General features: G+C 41.2%; 1 protein-coding gene across 1 annotated transcript in view; it reads right to left on the reverse strand.

The window, feature by feature from the left end:
* The window catches only part of GHRHR (growth hormone releasing hormone receptor), a 24,053-nt gene extending 18,565 nt beyond the window's left edge, over positions 1-5,488 (reverse strand). Inside the window, exons 1-3 of the mRNA XM_027908705.1 lie at positions 5,432-5,488; positions 1,663-1,768; positions 937-1,044 (exon numbers count right to left, since the gene is read on the reverse strand). Coding sequence (XP_027764506.1) covers positions 937-1,044; positions 1,663-1,768; positions 5,432-5,488 — 271 coding nt within the window. The remainder of the gene's footprint in view (positions 1-936; positions 1,045-1,662; positions 1,769-5,431) is intronic.
* Between the last annotated feature and the right edge of the window lie 14,827 nt (positions 5,489-20,315).

A 20,315-nucleotide genomic window follows, 5' to 3' on the forward strand; every position in this document is an offset into this window, starting at 1 on the left:
AGTCTTTTCAGTCATTTCACGGTGCTTTGTTTTTCTCAATCCACAAAAAGACTTCTGTGNGCACTGCTCCATTGGACTTCTGCTTTGTACAGCACTCATCTAATATATCCCCTCTCATTCCCACCTCCCTTGGGGTTTATTCTTCCCTTGCAGACCAAAGGCTGGGATAAGCAGTTCCTTCTATGAGGATAGCACATTTCCATAAAAAGATTTATGACTCAGATGAGGGATAAATCCGAGAATCCCATGGCAGGAAATGAATCTGCACAGATGAAAGGGACTTTCCTTATCCCTCGTTTATAACTAGCATGTGTTGGGTGAGGCAGAGCTTGGGCTTTACAGCTTCTTTTTCTTGTGGAGCTGCCAAATCCAGGTCTTTCCTGGAAGATGGTTTCCTCCTTGTGGGCTCACAGTTTGTTCCTTGCCATATTCACCCGCAGAGCATGCAGACACAAAGGATTAATTTGCAGGTTTGCATTTGGCCGAGCACATGTGCTGCTTCAAGGGCTAAGTTGTGCTTTGCATCTCCAAACGTGGTCTTAAAGAGCAATCACGTTACTCACCCCTCTGCCTTTCATTTCATCCCAAACCAATCAGAGCATAAATCTCAGAAATGCTTAAGTTCTGGGCTAGACAACCTCTATGAGCTTTGTAGAGAACTCACAGAACGAGCTGATCCCACAGCCCATGGAAACCCAAGGAATCCCTCCACTTATTTCAGTGGGTTTTGGATCAGGGCATCATCACAGACTATGGACAGTTCTTAAAACATGAGCAGAACTGCTTGGGTACCTCAGATCCTGCTAAAACCCTTGCAGTGTTGCTCTGATCCAAATGGAGAGCAGGAACATGCAGCTTTCTGTCTTCACCCCTACTTTTTAGAAATGCTCTTCCAGGCAACAGTAGAAGAGGAGTACAACCCTGATAGTACATCACCTGGCTCCTTCATGAAGTGAAGGATGATGTTTGGGCAGGGTAAGGCAAGAGTATCTCCAACATCTGCCTCTGGCCAGCACAGTAATTTGTCCCAAGTTCTCTTGCAACCTCAGGCAGAAAGCGAGATATATTTTTAAGCATAATTATATTTGAGCAAAATAAAACCCCAAAACTTTCTAAACTTTGCCACTCCACCGCTTACATATCTCACAAAAATAGTTTTTGAGCCGCAATTTTTATTCTATAATGAGAAATAAACAGCCCCAGAGGATTATTTAATCTGCTTTAGTTAGACCCACTGTGTTAGACTGGGGAGGGGTTTTGAAATAATGAAATAAATGAAAAGGTGTTATGGAAATGAGAGGGAGAGCGATCCTGGAAGAAAGACAAGATAACTACTTTTTATGGGGTTATCCTATTTTTAAAGATCAAAACACCCTCACAGACATGCAAGCATGATGCCATGATAGCATCCAGTTGGATAAAGAATGGGACAAGGACACAAGGATTCACCCAGATAAATTGACTGTCCATATTTGACTGGGAAAGACTGTGGGAAGAAGAATTGAAAGGAAAGAGAATGGGTGGAAGATGAGCTGACAAGGCAACAAGTATGTGGGACAGCAGGTAAAACCCTCAAACATGCACACTGTCATCCTGGCTGTGTCCTCACCCTGCTAGTGTCCTCCCCCTCCCTCCCTCCCTTCATCCCTCACACACGGACACCTGCTGAGGTTGCATTTCCACGCTCTTGTGGGTACTCCAGACACTCAGCCTCATTTTTTTTCAGCTCTGTCATAAAATCACATTCTGGGTGGACATTTCCAGCAACCTGCAAGGAGGAGAGTTTCAGATGATTAGTAAGAAGGCGCTGAACCATCAGCCATTAAGTCCAGACCTACTTTTGCAGCTAATAGAGTCGTTTTAAGGAGATAAAATGCTACCTTAGGGTTTAGAATCCGGAGGGTACCACAATCTCTACGCAAATTACAATACTTTGGGATCACAGAATCACAGAACAATTAAGGCTGGAAAATGCCTCCACGATCAAGTCCAACCAGCTCTGTCAGATCCACCACTAAACCACATCCCTAAACACCACATCTACATGGGTATGAACCCAGCTGAGCTCTGCTAAAGGCAGGAGAGCTGTAATACTTTACATCAGAGCAAACCATCAGGCAGTGGAGATGCCAGAGGATGGTAGTCAGAGGTCTGGAAAGTTTATGAGATTCCTCTGGCTATGTTCATAATCAAAGACCTCTTTGCTAGGACCTGGATTTGACTGCAGGACTTATTTCCACCCTAAATTTATCTAGGCCCTGTTAAATCTGGCCCCAGAAAGACAGAGTGCACTTGGTCAGGCTCCTTTTCATAACAAAGGGCTCAGCACTGCAGGACATTCTGCAGAGCCCACCTGGGCACAGACAACTCCTGCCAACCCCCAAGGAAACACCACCTTGGAATCACACACAATTGCTGCAAAATTGTCTTCTGAAAGAGTTTTTCGCTCTACAAGGAATTGATCTGTTCCCTCCCTTCTGCCATCTGCCTGCCTTTACACAGGGTGGGAGGCAAAACTCCTTTCTTTGTTAAAAAAACCCCCAAACTCTGCACCAAAGAACAGTTGTTGATTTGGTACGAAGGGTGTTTTGATTGCAGGGACTGTTTAGTTGCTTTTAGTCCTTATTTAGACTTGATCTAATGGGGGCACCAGAAGAGAATTTGAAGGCCTCCAAAGGATTTTGGCCACCAGAGGACAAAATCTGCAGCAGCCTGTTACACATCACAACTGCTGTGGTCGTACCCCCTTTGCAGAAAGTCACATTTAATTTTACATATCACAAAGAAAGGATTATTTGCCTTATCCAACCATTGTCCCCAGTCCCAGAAGACCAGTTGCCATAAGAGACACTCTGACTTAGCTCTGCTCCCTGGCCACTGGTGCTGGTGTGCTCTCCCTGATGCAAAAACACACAGATACATCCAGAAAATAAACTCAGGATGAGACTTGCATGGTGAGCAGGTGGCTGGCATATGGCTCAGTTTTCTTCCACCCAGGGAGGATTAATATTCAGGGAATTTTGAAAATAAATATCTGGCTTTCAGTTCATTCAGAGGGCAGATCGTACCCATTCCAGTAAGCTGGTGTTTCCCCTCCATGTTAATGCCCACATCTCCTGTTGTTCTGCAGAGCATTTGAACTGCTTATTGTCTCACAACTTGAGGCTCTCAGGCTGCTGGAGAATTCTGAATTAATTGCACAACATTTGTTCTTTCTGGGGTTTGGAACTTGGCAGTTGAAAATTCCATTTATGCCCTTCAAGATCATCTGCTTCCCATTTACTGCACTTTTAGGAGGATGTGGTTTTCCTGCCAAATTTACAGACAGCAGTGCCACGGATCAGTTTAAGGCAGCAATGAAAAGGTTCTTGAGGCTGAATGAAGTGTGATGCCCCAGTGATGTCAGAGAGATCAGCTGAAAACAAGAAGCCTGGGGAGCCCCTCAAATCAACTAAGATATCTAATGGTAGGTAGAATGACAGAAAATTGGCATCTGTCTTGAAAATGTTTGTTCACTTGGTATCTCTTTTCATGCCAACATATCTTCTATCCCCCCTTGTACTCACCCTGGGCAACAAAGGTCATCTATGCTGGAAAGGCTCCCTAACCATGGTGTGTGACAGCTATTGCACAAAGTAGCTTTATTAGCCAGTAGAAAAATCAGTCAAACCATTTACTGACAATCTATTCTACAACATTATCTTGGTTCGGTGAACTGTGCCCAGAAAAACCCCAGCAGGCAGGAAATGTACCCGTTTACACTGTCCTAAATTATTTCTCCTGGCAAAAAAAACCAAACAAAAAACATTACTAGATCTTGCCTGTCAAAACTCTCTTTGCTCACTGAAATGTTCATGGCAAGAGCAATGCTTGTTTGGCTTATTCACCAGTTCAGGAAACCTTTTTTATTCCCGTTTTTCCTTTCTAAGTCTCCAGGTTCGTGAGAACGTTTTACCACGTGCAGCTCAAATAAAAAGATGAGGCTGATCAAGCACCAGGAATTCAAATTATTGCCTCTTCCTTCAAGAAGACCCAGCCTGAAGAGATGCTGTGACAGTTTATATTTATATGCAAGTCATCACAAAGCACTGCCTGAACAGACACTCAGTGCAAGGTCTTCTATGACAGAAACTCAGGTAAAATAAATTGTAAAGGTTCATTCAGTTTCTAAAGCCTTTAAAACCTCTCCAAAAGTTGAGTTCAGCTCTACCAGAAAAACTATATGATCAGGTACACCAATAAAACCAGGTGGCTGTTTTTCCACTATTATGTACTCAAATAAGGGTTCTTTACTTATCCTCTAATATAATAAAATATGCAACACATGCTGGGAGATTTTTATTATACACTAATACATAAACTTGTTTCTGATCAGTGGATAATCATAAAATAACCAGTGCAGCTTCATAGAAGAAAGTGCTATTTCTCTTGGGTAAATGGGACAGGATCTTACAGAGACCTTCAGTCACATTTTTAACTATCAGCCTGATATTCTACTTACAAGCAATTACACTTATCTACTCCCACTACAGGGAAGTGGAGTTTGTCACACAGAGGATACAAAGGAAGCTGTAGCTTCACATCAGTAAAAATCTTTTCTTTGTGTTTCTCAATCCACAAAAAGACTTCTTTGCTCCCCCCCCCCCCCCCCCCAAATGTTCCTTCTGAAAAGAGATTCCCAGGAAAGAAGAAAGGATATAGAAGGAGGATCACAAAAGGAAGATGCTGAACACAGAATTACTCTGAAAAACAAAGCAAATATCCTTCTCTCATGTTGCACAGACATTTCTCACTATCCCTGTCATCCTGAGTTCTGGTTTACTAATCTTTGTCCAAATCAAAATATCAACAAGACCTCTAAGCTTTGTAATCATTTAAATGTTTCTAATTCTTCCATAAACATCCCTGCTGCTTCCCTTCATCACCTGAAGCATCCCAGCTGCTCACATATTAAATCCCATTAATACTGCCACCAAAGCAGCTGAAGTTGTAACTAATAAGACTGTATAATCTGAAATTTAAAAAAAAAACTCTATCAAAACTCAGCTACTCTAATGCAACAGCTCTCCTCCAGTTTCTTCTTGTCAATGTCTTAAAGCCTACACACACATATATATAAAAAAAAAAAAAAAAAAAAAGGGAGCTCTGCCAATTCTGTTGTTTCTCTATGGTGAGTGTGGGATAAGAAAGCAGAGAAATGAATTGCTATCAAGATCCTACAGAGTGTGTCCCTTCTGCTGCTGTTCACACCTTTCAGCGCATCTTGCCTTGTTTAAGTGGAATCCAAAGCAAATAAAGAGAAAAGAGAAAGACTCTGTGCATCTGCCCATCTGCTCTAAGGAGGAAACAAACAGTTATTGAAACACAATGAAGACAAAACTTATTTTGTTGTTTGGTTTTGTTTTTTTTTTTTTCCCATGCAATTACTTACAAGCACTGCCAGACTCAGGGTGTGCAGAGCACAGTGGTATAAAGCATAAGAGTTCATGTTCCACAGCAAGAGTCAGACTTCACTGCTTTAGCCTTTCTCAGCATCTCTCACCTGCTTTTTGACTTCTCTTTCTCCCCTCAGTTGTGGATTTGGGGCATTTATCTTTTTGCACAGAAGTGACGCAACAGGACAGTGAAGTGGGCAATAAATATTAACAGTTCTCTAAGCTGGATTGACTTCGCTGCACTCTCAGTGACTGGACTGGATGAATTCAGTGATTGATTCCAAGGTTATGGGAATCCTATACCTTCCTGGCAAGACCCTTGATTCTTTCTTTAAACCCAAATTTTTTTTTAGGAGCCCTAAATGTTGCAGATCTTGTATTGAACAACATTGCTGGCACAAGAGAAACCCTCTCCTAACAGCTAATATTGATGTCAATTTATTCTAATCAACATTTTTCAGTGTGGCTCCAGTGTATCTGTGTGTAGGTGTAGTTACCACAGTGCTGCACTTTAAAACACAGGATCAAAAGTTACTCACGGGCATGTGACCAAAAATTCTGCTGGGTACCTGCAGGACAGTGATTTGAAGGCAAAATTCACAAGGGATTCTTCCCACTTTGCTTGAGACTTCTGAAAGTTCAGTGTCTAAATCTCAACCCATCCACTCCTTTAGTCCAAGTACTGAAATGTGTGCACTCAGCTCATTCATCTCATCCTCTCTTGGAGGATTTCAGATTCCATATCAATATTAAGTGAAGGTTAACATTGCAAGATCAGAGACACAAGATATGAAATACGTTTAAAATATTTTTCTCTGCTCTTCTATTCTCATATCCTGCCATTCCCCCAAATCAGTTCTTAACCCCAGCTCCCATTTTCCCTCAGTGGTCCATCCTACAACCCCATTTTCATTGTTCTTTATCCATCTTCCCCACTCATTTTCCTTCCCTTGTTTCAAATGACTTCTTACTGCTTATCTGCATGGACTGGGAGTGGGAATGCTGAGACCAGGGAAAGAAGAACCCTCTCATCTCCCAGAGTTACCACAGCTATGAGGGACTAAAGTTGCACCTCTGCAGGGCTCAACTGCATTTGGAAGTGTCTGTGGGGATGAAGCTTTTAGGGCTTGTTTGTAGGCTGGATCTGTGAGGGAGCTGAGAACACAAGAAGGTGTTTTTGGAGAGCTGAAGTTGGCAAGTTTTCCCTTTAGAGTGTGCAAAAGGCTTTGTTTCATTATTCCTCAAATACTTATACCTTGCCTAGATTAGACAAGCTTTCACAAAGCTGTCTAAAACAAAATTAGAGCTGTGCTGCTGTCAATTTTAATGATTTCTCTTTTTTTTCCAGAGGATAAAGGTCTAGACCTTGTAAATGAACACTTACAGATGTATTTATTATGGGCAAATTCTCCTATGTTTCCCAACCTCATTTCAGAAGCCACAAAATCTCAAGAACTGAAAGATTTCCCTGCAGAGGTGTAACATGGGAAAAAATCAGCCCATAATGCTAAAGCTGTTTTTTCAATTGGTAAAATTATGAAAAAATTCTGATGAGAGAACTTAAACCTACAGAGTCTTAATTCACCACGACATAGGTCTTCAAATCTGGCAGCAGTATTCAGTCCATCCCAGTGTTTTGCAGATTCCCTCCTATTCCCATTTGAGGAGGTGAACAACCCAGATAGAACTGGCTTTGATGGGCCTGGAGAAGAGAAGAGAAGATTCAGGGTGAACTTACTGTAGCCTTCCAGTCCCTGAAGGAAGACCACAAGAAAGATGGAGAAGGACTTTTCACAAGATCGTTTAGTGACAGGACAAGGGGAAATGACTTCAAACTGGAAGAGAGTAGGTTTAGATTGGATATTAGGAAGAAATTCTTCCCTGTGAGGGTGGGGAGGTCCTGGCACAGGTTGCCCAGAGAAGCTGTGGCTGCCCCGGGATCCCTGGAAGTGTCCAAGGCCAGGTTGGACGGGGCTTGGAGCAACCTGGGCTAGTTGAAGGTGTTCCTGCCCACAGCATGGAGATGGAACCGGGGGATCTTGAGGGTCCCTTCTAACACAGATCATTCTATGATATGATGATATGATATATTTTAAGTTATTCAAAATACTTTCAATAGTAAGACAACAAAATGGACTTTCAGCTGTCTCACAAATATTTGATACTGTTATAATCCTAGAAAATCTTATAAAACTATAGTGATTCGTGCTGTCCTCACAATATCACTCCAGTTACAGCATTTGGACACATTCCCTCTGCTTTCCTTCCTAAGGAGATTCAAGTTTTAAGAAAAATATTTGGCTGAGCATCCACGACGTTTCCTGTAATGTATCAGTTCTATTAAGGTTAAAAGCCTTTAGGTTGTCCCACAGATGCTCCACTGATCATGCACCCTACAGCCCTTTCAGCCACTGTTGGAACATGAATCATAAACAGGCTCGTTTCAGAGGAGCAACATCTCACATTTCATGGGATGCACTTTTTCGTATTAGAAAAATAGATTGCCTGTGAGTAAGCTTTGGGTGTCCACATCAGAATTTTCCATTTCAGCCACCACATCTGAACCAGTCTGTGTGTTTATTCAGTGCTGTTGAAGTCATGCCTGTAAAAACCACACAAGGCATTATTTGCCACTTTTCAATGTACCAGAGAACAGAGAGGGCTCAATGTAAGACATTCTCAAGGTTTTCATTTCTCAAGGAGAGTGGGCATTGGTGTAGAGGGGTCTTATGCTGAAATCCACCACATAGGAACTCTGATAACCATGGATCATTTTGGAAAACCTGGCTTTTCTGTATTTTCAGCCTTGTTCTGCCAATCTGCAGCACAGACATTCCATTAAAATGAGTTCCTTCCTACTGTCGCTGTTTGTGCAAATTTCCAGCTGTTTGTGGTTAAGGAGAAAGACATGTCTTAAAAAAAAAAAAAAAAAAAAAAAAGGACTTCTGAGTCTTTTTTTTTTATTATTCCACCAAAATGACAATTTTTTTATTCTTAAAAGAAAGAAGTTTCCTCCATAACTAACAGAACTTTGAGCTGCTTAGTTCCACCATAAAAGCACATCTGAAGGACCAGTTTTCCACAGGCACAAAGTTCTCACTTCCTACCAGTTCTACCCAAAATTTTTCAGCCTTGAATACCACCACCTCTGCAAGTCTGCTCCCACACTTCTCCTGGGCAGAAGCAGGCACTTAGTAGATCGGTAATTACTACATCTTCTCTCCACTCATCACCTCCATCAACACACTCTCTATTCCATGCAGCTCCTCTGCCAAGTTTTCTAGTGGTGGCATCCTGCCTTTCGGATGGCAGAGCTGCAGGGGAGAGGTGGAATATGCAGCAAAGGAGCTGTTTTTCTCCCCACAGGTTCGCCCAAAGGTGAGAGCCTGACATTTTCACAGCTCTCTCCAGGTTTCCCTTGCAGCTCTTTGCGGAACGGTTTTATTTGTGTTACCAACTCGTGTAGTTTGTAAGATCCTGGCTGACTCCACAGCAGCTTGTCGCCTCCTCCCAGCCCTGCCAGCCCTGTGTCTGCACCCTCACTCTGCACATAAAACAGCATCCCAACACTTCTATGAAACTCTTGGGCTTGGACACTTTCAGGAATGGGACAGCCAGAACTTCTCGGGGTAAATTATTGTAGCTACAAAGACCTTTATGCATAGATAAATCTACAGCTGAAATGTTCAAGGGCAGGTTGGATGGGGCTCTGAGCAACCTGGGCTAGTGGGAGGTGTCCCTGCCCATGGCAGGGGTTGGAATGATATGATCTTTAAGGTCCCCTCCAACATAAACCATTCCATGATTCTGAGATTTTTATTTTCTCATGAAGGAAAGCTGGAGGAAACCTTAATACTATAAATCAGTATTTTGTAATTTACCTAATATACCCTAATTAATTAAAAACCTAACTAATTTCATTGATGTATAAACCCCATGGATCTTCCAAAGCTAAAAAGAAACAATTTGAGTTAAATAGTTTTAGCTTCTGAGATGACGTTGCTCCAGCTTCATATTTCCCAAAGATCATGCCCAATAAAAGATATTAGCATTCAACATTGAGAGAAGAGCTACAAGTGATATTTTCCTTGAACTCTTTAACCCAATCAGCAGTGTCCAAAGTGAAAATGGAGCCAGGAATTCTTTTGTGGTGTCCCAAGGTCAGAACCATGAGCACACGGTGTCATTTTGTGATATTGGAGACAAATTTACAGAGAAATAAAAAGAAATTTCAGTGTCTACCATTGTCTCACTGAGTCTGTTATTGCCATGACAATTCTTTAAAAGTATTAAAATTTAGAGGAAAGATGTGGGAGGGGAGGGGAGGAGGAAGGCTGGGTCCAAGTCATTTAACCACAGCTCCAAGAATAGGCGATTTTGTCGTGCAGACGTGACAAATGAATGTTTAGTTTCTGAGGGGAAAAAAAAAGGGAATGTTTGAAGCAGGGAAACTTCAGACAACCCAGAAACTTGGAGGAGTTTTATAAATGGCGCCTTGAATTATTGTTTTAACACCGAAGATCAAAAAATATGCAGAGCTATAATAAAGAGCTGAATTAATTTTTCTTCGCGGTGGAAGGGGACGATCGTTCCTCTCATGCCGCGAATGAAACGAGCGGGAGGATTTCAACTAAAGTAGCTTAAATGTCGTGCAAAATGGAGAACGTTGGCTCTTGGTCACATTAAATTAAGCTAAATCTCCTTAAGCACTTGTTTACTGGGGGTTTGTAGCAGCGTGCTTGGTGGAGTTTGTTTCCACTGGGATACATTTCCGAGCTTGGCAGCCAAGCTGTGGCATCGCTGCTCGACCACACAGCGCTCCAGCACTTCGTTCCTTCCCCCTCTCAACTCCTTTTGGGCTGCTCATTCCCTGCCAGAGCTATTTGTGGGCACTGCAAGCAACTGGAGAAGGGAGCTGATCCAGAGTAGAAGTAAACATAATTTTCCCCCCAAGCAGAACCAGTTCCCCTGCGCCCCCTGAGAATGCTCCAACAGGGATGTAGCGCCTGGGAGAGGAGTGGGACCAGTTTTTTAGGAGCTGCTGAGACAGACCTAAACCCACGTTTTTTTGGCTCCCATCAGGTGATGCTTCCAGACAGGTGACTCTGCCATTTGAGTGCTGCATTTAATACTTCTCCTAAGGGGAAAAAAAAAAACCTAAAGAGAAGCTTTTGGATGCAGAAAACATAAACTTATGCACTCATGATCCAGCAAGGGTGTTGGAATGGATGATCTCCAGAGGTCCCTTCCAAACCCAGCCATTCTGGGATTCCATGATCTGTATAACCCTTAGTTATGAAAATAGGCTGTTTATATTTTTAATGGCATGATGATAAGGAAAAACTAGAGATTGAAGTGAATTTCCATGCACATTTTCTGCCTTATCTTTGGAAAGTCAGATGTTTAATCCATGATATTTGACTGGTTCTCATGATCTACAGGGGAAAAGGTTTCCTTTCCATCTTGTTACAAAAAGTTGAGGCTGCAATTCAATATTAGGACTGTGAGTATACAAAGAGTAATGTAACAAGAACATTTTTATTCTGCCAAGTATTCCACACAAGTCTTCATTCATAAAGTTATCAGACATTTCTACAATCACTTAGAGATGGAAAAAAAGTCCTTTTTTTCATCAGGCCCAACAGAATTTTTGGAGGATGGTGCTTTTCTATTTCGGAGGAAAAATAAAACTGAAAGACCAAAAAAAAAAAAAAACAAAACCACCCAAAACAATTCAAAACCAACCAAACAGCCCACACAAGTTGAACATAAAATGAAAATACTTTTTTAAAATAAGAAAGTACTTTAACGTAAACATAAAGTAAAACTTAGGGATTTTTGTAATGATAACTAAGAAACATTAACACATTTTTCACACTGATTAGGCTTATTTTGGATTTTGAGTTGGGAACACCATTCTCCTCTGAAAAAGTCTTGAGTAATAATTTGATCAACATTGTTAAACTACTGTGCAATGTTCGCCATTTCCTGTCCATCATACCACAAAAACAATCAAAAAGTTTAATTGGAATTTTAATAAAAAATAATTTTAATCAAAAATAGTCAATGAAAATGTTCTGTGAAGCATCTCCATGTCTCTTGTGAGTTTTTCAGAAGATAATTTTCAAATTACTGATGTAGTTCATGAGACATCTTCTTGAACTGTTTACTGGTTTCTCATGAGTTCTGTTATTTGGGCTTGACATCAATAAATAAATGCACTAAACATTATTTTTCAAAGCTAGTCGTTGTCTGGAATTGGTATTAAATCTCTGAAATTTTTCAGGTGAGGAAATTTAATTTCCTCTTTCAGTGCAAGGTTGTCTCAGCCAAACAGAACAGTCATTTCTAACACCAAATACATCAGTTCCTTCTCCAACCTACACAGGCAGACAATCACTGTGTGGGCCAAAATGTCTCTCTTTTGGTTCTCATTTTATCAGTTGCTCATTAAGACCCTGAAAGATCTAAAAATGGTCTTTACACTCAACATTCATCATTATCTGCTGGTCCTACTTCACCAGTGAGAGAAACAGAGTAATCCACCTTCTACATTAATAATTTCAGGATAAAGAAGAACAGAAAATGCAGCAGAAAAGCACCACTGGAAATTATCAAGTGCACAAACACAATCTGTGAAGATGATGTTCCCATAGAGTCCCCAGGAAAGCTTTTGAGGGTCCAGGTGGCTACATAAGGTAAATCTTATCAGTGATGTCACAGTAGTGGAGAAAGGCAAAATCATTGAGTGTATAAATGAGGATATTAGTTATTTCCTGCATAAAGCAGAATTTCATGACGGTAAGCAGTCAAATCACCGTGATAAAGGCTATTTAGGAAGTATTTTTCAAGGAAGCTTGGGATCTGCTGGAAATAATCCAGAGGCAAGCAGAGGGTTTGAGGAGACACCAGGAAACTGCAGAGTGAGGGGAAAGGTCAGAAGGAAAGCCATGGTTTTGCCAAAAAAGAAAAAAAAAATAAAGGAGATGAAGGGGACACATCATAGAATGACAGGGTCACAGAGTGCTTTGGGTTGGAAGGAACCTCACAGATCATCCAGTTCCAACCCCCTGCCATGGACAGGGTCACCTTCCACCAGACCAGAGAGACATGGCACGTCCTGTATTACAAAGGACCTTCACCAGGAAGACAGGAATAATTTTGCCATGTCAGATAGGACAAAAAAAAAGGCACTGGCCAAAGCTGGGAGGAGAAAACTGTGGGTGGGATGTCAGGAAAAATCTTTCTGGCGTTAAAAATGGTTGAAGCCTTTGAAAAAATGAAATGATGAAAATGTAGAGTCTCTGTCACTGGAGGGTTTTTGGAAAAGATCAGACAAAAAACCCATGGGAGGGATGGCTGAGACTGCCCTGGGGGTGGACAGTGGATGGGTTGATGTCTTGAAGTCGCTTCAAGCCCAGTTCCCCTGGGCTTTGTTGGGCTTCCAGCAGTCACAGAAGGTTGGTCCTTGAAGTGCACTGCCAACAGAGTTGTCTTCAGGGGTGGGCAAAGTAAATGGCCTTTCAAACAAATGAGAATTTGAGAGGAAAAAAACCAATTTATAGCACTGTAACATTTTTACATCCACATTAGTAACTCATTTCCTAGTCAGACTGGCCTGAACAATGGATTTAATTCTTCTAATTTTTCTTTAGTTCAGAAACTATTGAGAGAAAAGACAACTTTTCTGCTCTTTTTATTTTTTTCTAGAAACCAGATTAATGTAGAGGAGATACAATGTCACCTTATGATGAAAAAATTTCTGTGTTGCTCTAAATAACTTATTGATCCTTTATTTACAACATTAATAGAAACTGTGGGAAATAATGAGGAAAAAAACCCCATATACTTAATACAGATTTAGATCAAGTAGCTATATTAGGCTTTTTTGACTAATATTAATAACAAATAATGGCAGAAGAGTGTGCAGCAAAAGGTGTTCTAAATATTGAATGGTAAAGCCTATTGGAGGACAAGACAATTATCAGCACATTGAATCATATATAGCATAGAAAATTAATAATAAACTGAAGAACCCCACAGAAACAGTGATTAGTTGCCTTCATATAATATTTATATATATATATGTAATTGAAAAGGCTACTAATGAGGGTTTTTTGCTAAGTATGCTGTAATACATTTTTGCTAAGTATGCTGTTCTGATGAGGCACTAAGCAGAAATCACTGATGGAGAAATATTTACATTTAGTTAATGAGGTAGAGAGTTATTTCATTACCTAAAGTATAACCCATTCTTTTACAAAATTATGTTTATTTCCTTCAAGCCACTCTACAGCCAAATTTTACTTTGGGAAGGGCACTGAGTGTTTTGTGGATTGTATCATTGGCCAAAGGTTAAGATAATCAGTAAATCCCTGATCACCCTAATTATGGGAGAGGTTGGAAAAAAGTGGACCAACTACTGACATCTGTGAGGCTTTATATTTTTTTTGGCCCTATTTTTTTTTCCCCTGACTAACAGCAAAACCTGAGCACTATGCATTAAAAATGGAATTAATTAACCATGAAAGCTGGAAAAGTCAGGACTCTGTGGTTCTGCTTCACTCTCTGTGCTGCCCATTAACAAACCCTATTCTTTTTAATCCTGTCCCATGATCTGGGGTGAGCAGAGTGTGGTTGGACTCTTGCCTTTCAGGGATGGTTGAATATCTTTCTTGTTCCAGTGGCTTTTTTGACCTTCCTAATGGAAAATTGCCTCCTGACACATTGAAAAAAAAAGTCTCCATGGACCTTAATGTGAGACCAGACATCTGGGACAGGATTCAGTTACCTGAACATCTGTGGTTGCTGCTATTTGAGTTGTTCTGGTCCTGCTTAACTTCTAGCTGGTCAGGAATAGGACAGGTGCTCCCTGAATCCATCAACATGGGTGTCTCCAATCCCCTGGCATTTCTCAAATATCCACAGGTGTCACGTTAGGACAAGGAAAATAAGTGCCCAGGACAGAAATTTCTCCCCCTGCACACGTATATTTAGATGATGAAAATGAGATGTCCAGGGTTCAGTCTGGATCTTGTCCCTGCCTGAGATGGAATGAATTTTCCCCCTGGCAGCTGAGATGCGTGTTGGGAGCTAGAAAGGTGTTGGGAACACAGCAGCTGAGCAGTGCTGGCACAGCATCCACCTCTTGGAGGAGTTCAGAGGATATCAGGGGGATGGGGCAGCTCTGCTGTGAGGAAAGGCTGAGAGAGCTGGGGTAGTTCAGCATGGAAAAAAAAAGGCTTTGCTGTGCCTTAATTGTGGCCTTCCAGGACCTGAAGGGATCCACAGGAAAGATGGAGAGAGAGTATTTACAAGTGCATGGAGTGACAGGACAAGGGGGAATGGCTTCAAACTGTCAGAGAGTAGGTTTAGATTAGATTTTAGGAAGAAATTCTTGACTGTGTGCGTGGTGACACCCTAGAAAAGGTTTCCCAGAGAAGCTGTAGCTGCCCCATCCCTGGAAGTGTTCAAGGCCATGTTGGATGGAGCTCTGAGCAGACTGGGTTAGTAGGAGGCATCCCTGCCCAAGGAAGGGGGTGGGAAAAGGTGATCTTTGAGGTCCCTTCCATCCAAACTGTTCTGTGATTTTCTCTAACATTCCTCCCTTCTCAATAGGCTGGGGGTGGGCAAAATCCTGGGAAGGGACACAGTCAGGAGAGATGATCCAAGCTGAGCAATCCATAGCATGTGCTCAGCAATAAAATTTAAGAGAAGAGGGTGGGAAGGAGCATTTCTTATTACAATATTTGCCTTCCAGAGCAACCCCTAAGCTCCACTGAAGCCCCGCTTCCCAGGAAGTGCCTGGACAGCCCCTGCTGATAGGAAGTAGAGAATAAATCTTTTGTTTTCCTTTGCTTCTGCATGAGGCCTTTTTGCTTTTGCTTTTTTGAACAGCCCTTATGTTGATCTATCAGTTTTTTCCACCTTGTTTTCTTCCCCAACCTCCATATCCTGCTGAGAAGAGCGGTGTGGGGGGCACCTGACACCCAGACAGGGTCAACCCACCACACCAACTTAAACTTAAAACTACCACACTGTACCATGTCACCAGGATGAGCTAAGCCAACTGGTCACTCTTGGTGGCCCGAGGACCACAGATAAGCCTGTGCCTGTGGTTATTCTGCAGATGGTTTCACACTGTAACATTCAGGGCCAAAAAGTGAGGGTTCTGGTTGCATCGGTGACAGCAGTAATGGGGAAAGTAAGAAACATGTTATTATTTTGATTGCACCGTAGTAACTGAGTAATTACACACAGGGGTAATTCAGGAATGACTAAAGAGAAAAGAGGACCATAATTAACTACTCCATCTTGCAACATAGACCCTTATTTGAGGGAATGACATAATGACATGGAAGTTCTCTCTCTACTTACAAAGCTAAGTACTATAGAAATAGTTCTCAGCACAGACAAATTGTTCACTCTAGGGAAATACTGGAATAAAAGCTTTTGAAGGAAAACAACAAGAATTACATACATATGAAATTGTAGATGAGTGTGTAAATGGTTAAACTGTGATTATTTGGATACATTTTCAAGTTTAGGGGGAGAATAAATTTTAACTGGCTCTTTTCCAACTATCAAATTGAATGTCTTTTCATGTACAGGTTTGAACTGCCTTTCTATAAAGATCAGGGATTTATTTTATTTTTTGAAGATATTGGAAATCCTGGACCCATCTTCAGGGCTCAGCAGAAAGTTAAAAGGTGAGATTAACCCAATAAGCAAAACCCCTGTTTTAGCCATTCCAGCCTTTTCAGAGGGTTCAGGATATCTATTATCTAATTTCTCTACTGTGTCTGACCACTGACCAGCTCCATCATTTACCCAGGGCTTTACAGAGACTCAAGGTCCTTTTCTATGAGAAATTCTTCTTTTTCCACCCCCACAAATTCCCTTTTTTCCCCATTCTTTAAAAATGTCCCACTAGCTTTAAAATCAGAATTAATCATTGCTCTTTTTGCTTACTCCACAAAGCTGCTGGTACCCTCCAGAAGTTTGCATCTTCCTGGACTAAAGCCCTGGGTAAGGAAAAACTACATCACTATTTCCAACAGAGAAGAAAGGAAGACACAACAGACAAATTGTAATTGATGATTAAATATAAATTGATGATTGATGATAAGCAGAGAAGAGACAGCTCCCCATGATGTTTTTTTTTCACTATCATTTAGACTAAGGCATATCTGCACCTCTTTCCCTTCCAAGGGAGTATCAGCTTACTTGGCTTCCTGGGATGCAAAGAGATTTACTGAAATTATCACAAGATATATTCTCCACCTACCCCATCGTATTTCCCATATTTTGATCGTTTTCAATGATGGGTAAATAGGAGGAAAAGCAAAATGTAGCAGAAGTTGTTTTATTACACAAACCTTCACAGATACAGGGCATAACAAAAGAAAAAAATAAACCAACCATAAAACGCTAAAAAAAAGGGCAGATTTCTGTTGGATTCTCCAAAATTATGAATTCCAGTTATTCAAGACTCACTGTAGCTGCAATAACAGAGGTAACTCAGTATTTTAACCCTTATCTTACACTACAACACTGCAGATTTAATTCTGTGACAGATGGCTGTTTAACTACAAAGATCTGCAGACAGTGATTCACGTCCTCCCCTTGGCAACCAACTCCACAGCCCAGTTTTTCTTGTGGTTACAAAATTTTCCTTGTAGCTGTGAGGTTTTCTCTAATATTTGACTTGATTCCTCCCTGCTGTCTTGTAAACCCATTTCTTCTGCCCAAAACTATGAGAAGGAATAACTGATGCTTGTCTCTTATGTAACATCTATTTTAGCCACCCTCAGTTAATCGCCGATCTCTGTTTTTTCTCTGGAATCACACAACCAGTTCTTTGGAGTTTCTCTCTTGACCTTACTTGCCCACCTTCCTCATTCTAGCAGCTTTGTCTGAGCAAACTCTGGTCCCTCTGTTTTACTTAATAGCAAACTTGCAGTGTTTGTAAGTATATCATGGGGAAAAAAATTAAATATAGCAAACTTTTAAAGATTCTTTGGAATGGCCAATACCATTCAAAGACTTCTCTTCCCTTAAGACCTAAATGTGACCAAAAGGAACACGAAACTTCACCCAAAGATGGGTGAGAAGGGAGTAAGAAGCAACTTGGAGATTTACACCTTTTCTGCAGCTCCCTGGTCCCTCCTGCTCACAGAACTGGTTGGTTTTTCTAGAACTGTGGGAGTTATCTAGAAAGATTTGACATTTTTCTTGTAAAGAAGGTGCCTCTATCCTTATTTTCTCTGATCATGAGCCTGCAGGAAGTTGAACTGCAGGGAGTATCTTGGGTTTGGGGTTTTCCGAGCTTTGTTCCTCGGAGAGACAAAAGGAGAGGGCAGAGAGTGACTGAGCCATCATAATCCTGGAAATGGCCAGCGTGACCCACTGACCTCTGAAGCACCAAAAGTCATTAAACTTCCCGTTTGCTCTCTGAGCAGAACAGGGGGAAGTGTAGTAATTTCCCTCCCTCACTGCCCTCTTGCTGTGTCAGGATACCCACATACTATCAAATCATCACTGCCACACCAGGGTGGGGAGAGGCTTGTTACAGGAAGAAATCAGCTGCAAACAAAGCAGAGTTGTAAACTTATCAGGGGAGCCTTCTCAGAGGCAGGAAAACATTTATAAGCCTGGGTCACTTCTGGGAAGTTGGTGGCGTAGGGACATCGGCGTGGCAGGACTTGTGGAAACAGCGATTCTCCTCTGGTGTGCCCCGGCAGGATGAGCGAGGAGGCTCAGAAATTTCCTTCTTTATCTGAATCTTGTACAGCATGTAGCAGTGAGGTGCAGGAATCACCCATTCACTGTGCAGTAACAATGCATGGCATTTCAAAGGAGCAGTTTACAAGGAGGGGGGTTATTCTGCCCTGCCGAGTGCAAAGGAACACCCATTTCCCCCCGGCGAGCACAAATCTGCCTCCCAGACTGATTCACCGCTTCTGTTAATGCCACTGCGAGGATCTCATTTCCTGGGAAGTTCCAAGCAGTGAAATCACTCCTGACACCTTGTCCCTGCCCAAGAACTACGCTCGGTTTTCACACCAAAGTGGCTGCACGATCTGAAGTTTGGATGAGGATAAGAGAGCGGAGCGTCAGGAACAGCTCGAATCGTGTGACACAGGACATTAGAATGTCCCAGCTGGAATTTGTGTCTCCAGAAGTGCAGGCTTTGGTGTTTGGTTTGGTGGTTTTTAGACCACAGAGTCACAGAATCCCTGCTAGTCTCTGATCACACCCATCCATGGGGTGTTACTGAAATTCAGAGTATCAGCCCAGAGAGGAGCTGTCTCCAGATGGTAAAATGTGTAGCATTAAACTTTGTCAGGGTTTAACCATGGTTTTATCCCTTCTCTGATGTGAGGGGGGAGGAGATTCACGAGAGAACAGAAAATAGAACTTGCAGTTTGAGGTAAGAGCAGTTTAATAATTGAAACAAGTAAAAGAAATGAAGAAGAAGAAAGAAGAAAGAAGAAAGAAGAAAGAAGAAAGAAGAAAGAAGAAAGAAGAAAGAAGAAAGAAGAAAGAAGAAAGAAGAAAGAAGAAAGAAGAAAGAAGAAGAAGAAAGAAGAAGAAGAAAGAAGAAGAAGAAAGAAGAAGATAGAAGAAGACAGAAGAAGAAAGAAGAAGAAAGAAGAAGAGCAAAGAAGAAGAAGAAAGAAGAAGAAAGAAGAAATTTTTTAATTTTTTTAATTTTTAAAGAATTTTTATTTTCCTCTTGCTATAGAATAAGCAGCTTTTTTCTTCCTTTTTTATTTTTCTTTTTTTTTTTTTATATTATTATTTTTCTCTCTTTTGGACTCTCATTTGCCCAGAAAGAACCATCTCTGGGTGCAAGATAACTCTCCCCTCAATGTATTCATCTTATTCTCACTGACAGGCCATACATGGGCCATTACCAGTTGTTGGGTGACAATTTTGCAGCCCTGGTGGTTTCACAAGAACTTGTCTGTTTATAAGTCTCTTTCTCCTGGGTCTGTCTTCAATGAGCTTGAAAAGGTCAGGAATTCATTCCATTTGAATCAGACAAAAAGCCCCAAACGTTTTACCAAATATGAGAGTTTGGAGTTTGAGCAATAATTCCCAGGAAGGTGAAGAAGAACAGCTTGGAAGGAAGAGAGATCTGTTTATGCATCATGTTTTGTTGTAAGTCATCACTGAGTTCAGAGCAGCACCAGCACAAAGAGCACAAATGAGTTGAAGACCCTATTTGAAAAATAGAAAGCCTATATAAGTAGTATCTTCATCTCCTCTGAAACACTTGTGACATTATGAAAGTGAGAGAATCATTTAAAAAAATCTTCAAAAGGCTCCAAGAAGGCCAAAGTACCAAATCACAGTGTCATTGTAGAAAGTCAGGCATCTTAAATATTCAAATGTACAGTGGACAAGTTGGACAAGGAAATTGGAATGGGTCAGCCATAGACTTCTTCAAAGCAATGTTTTACTGATTCATCTTTTTTCTTGCTTGATAACAGCTCTCAAGAGAAGAGTTGGTACAACATTCAGAGAGTAGCACGTTGTGCTCTTTTCTTTATGGCCGCTACACAGAACACTTTTTGAGTGAAGAAAAAGAAAAATTATATCTGAGATGCTGGAATTAAAAAACAAACAAACAAACAAACAAAAACACACAAAAAAACTCAAAAAAATCTTCACAATGTGGAGAGGAAAGAAAAAATATCAGATCAAGTGGGACACCAAAGTATCCTTTTAATTAGTTATATATTATATTGTCTGATGGAGGTCATTCTAAGGCACTGCTCTGCCTTTTCAAAATATTAAAGCACCCTCAGAGCTACAGGGCAGCAAGGACAGTGTGTAAACCCTCAAACCCAAAGAAATTGATATTAGACTAGA

This window comes from Empidonax traillii, unplaced genomic scaffold (genome assembly GCF_003031625.1).
Source record: "Empidonax traillii isolate 1590-97213 ecotype Southwest subspecies unplaced genomic scaffold, ASM303162v1 scaffold1804:size91916, whole genome shotgun sequence".
Classification (NCBI taxonomy): Eukaryota; Metazoa; Chordata; class Aves; order Passeriformes; family Tyrannidae; genus Empidonax; species Empidonax traillii.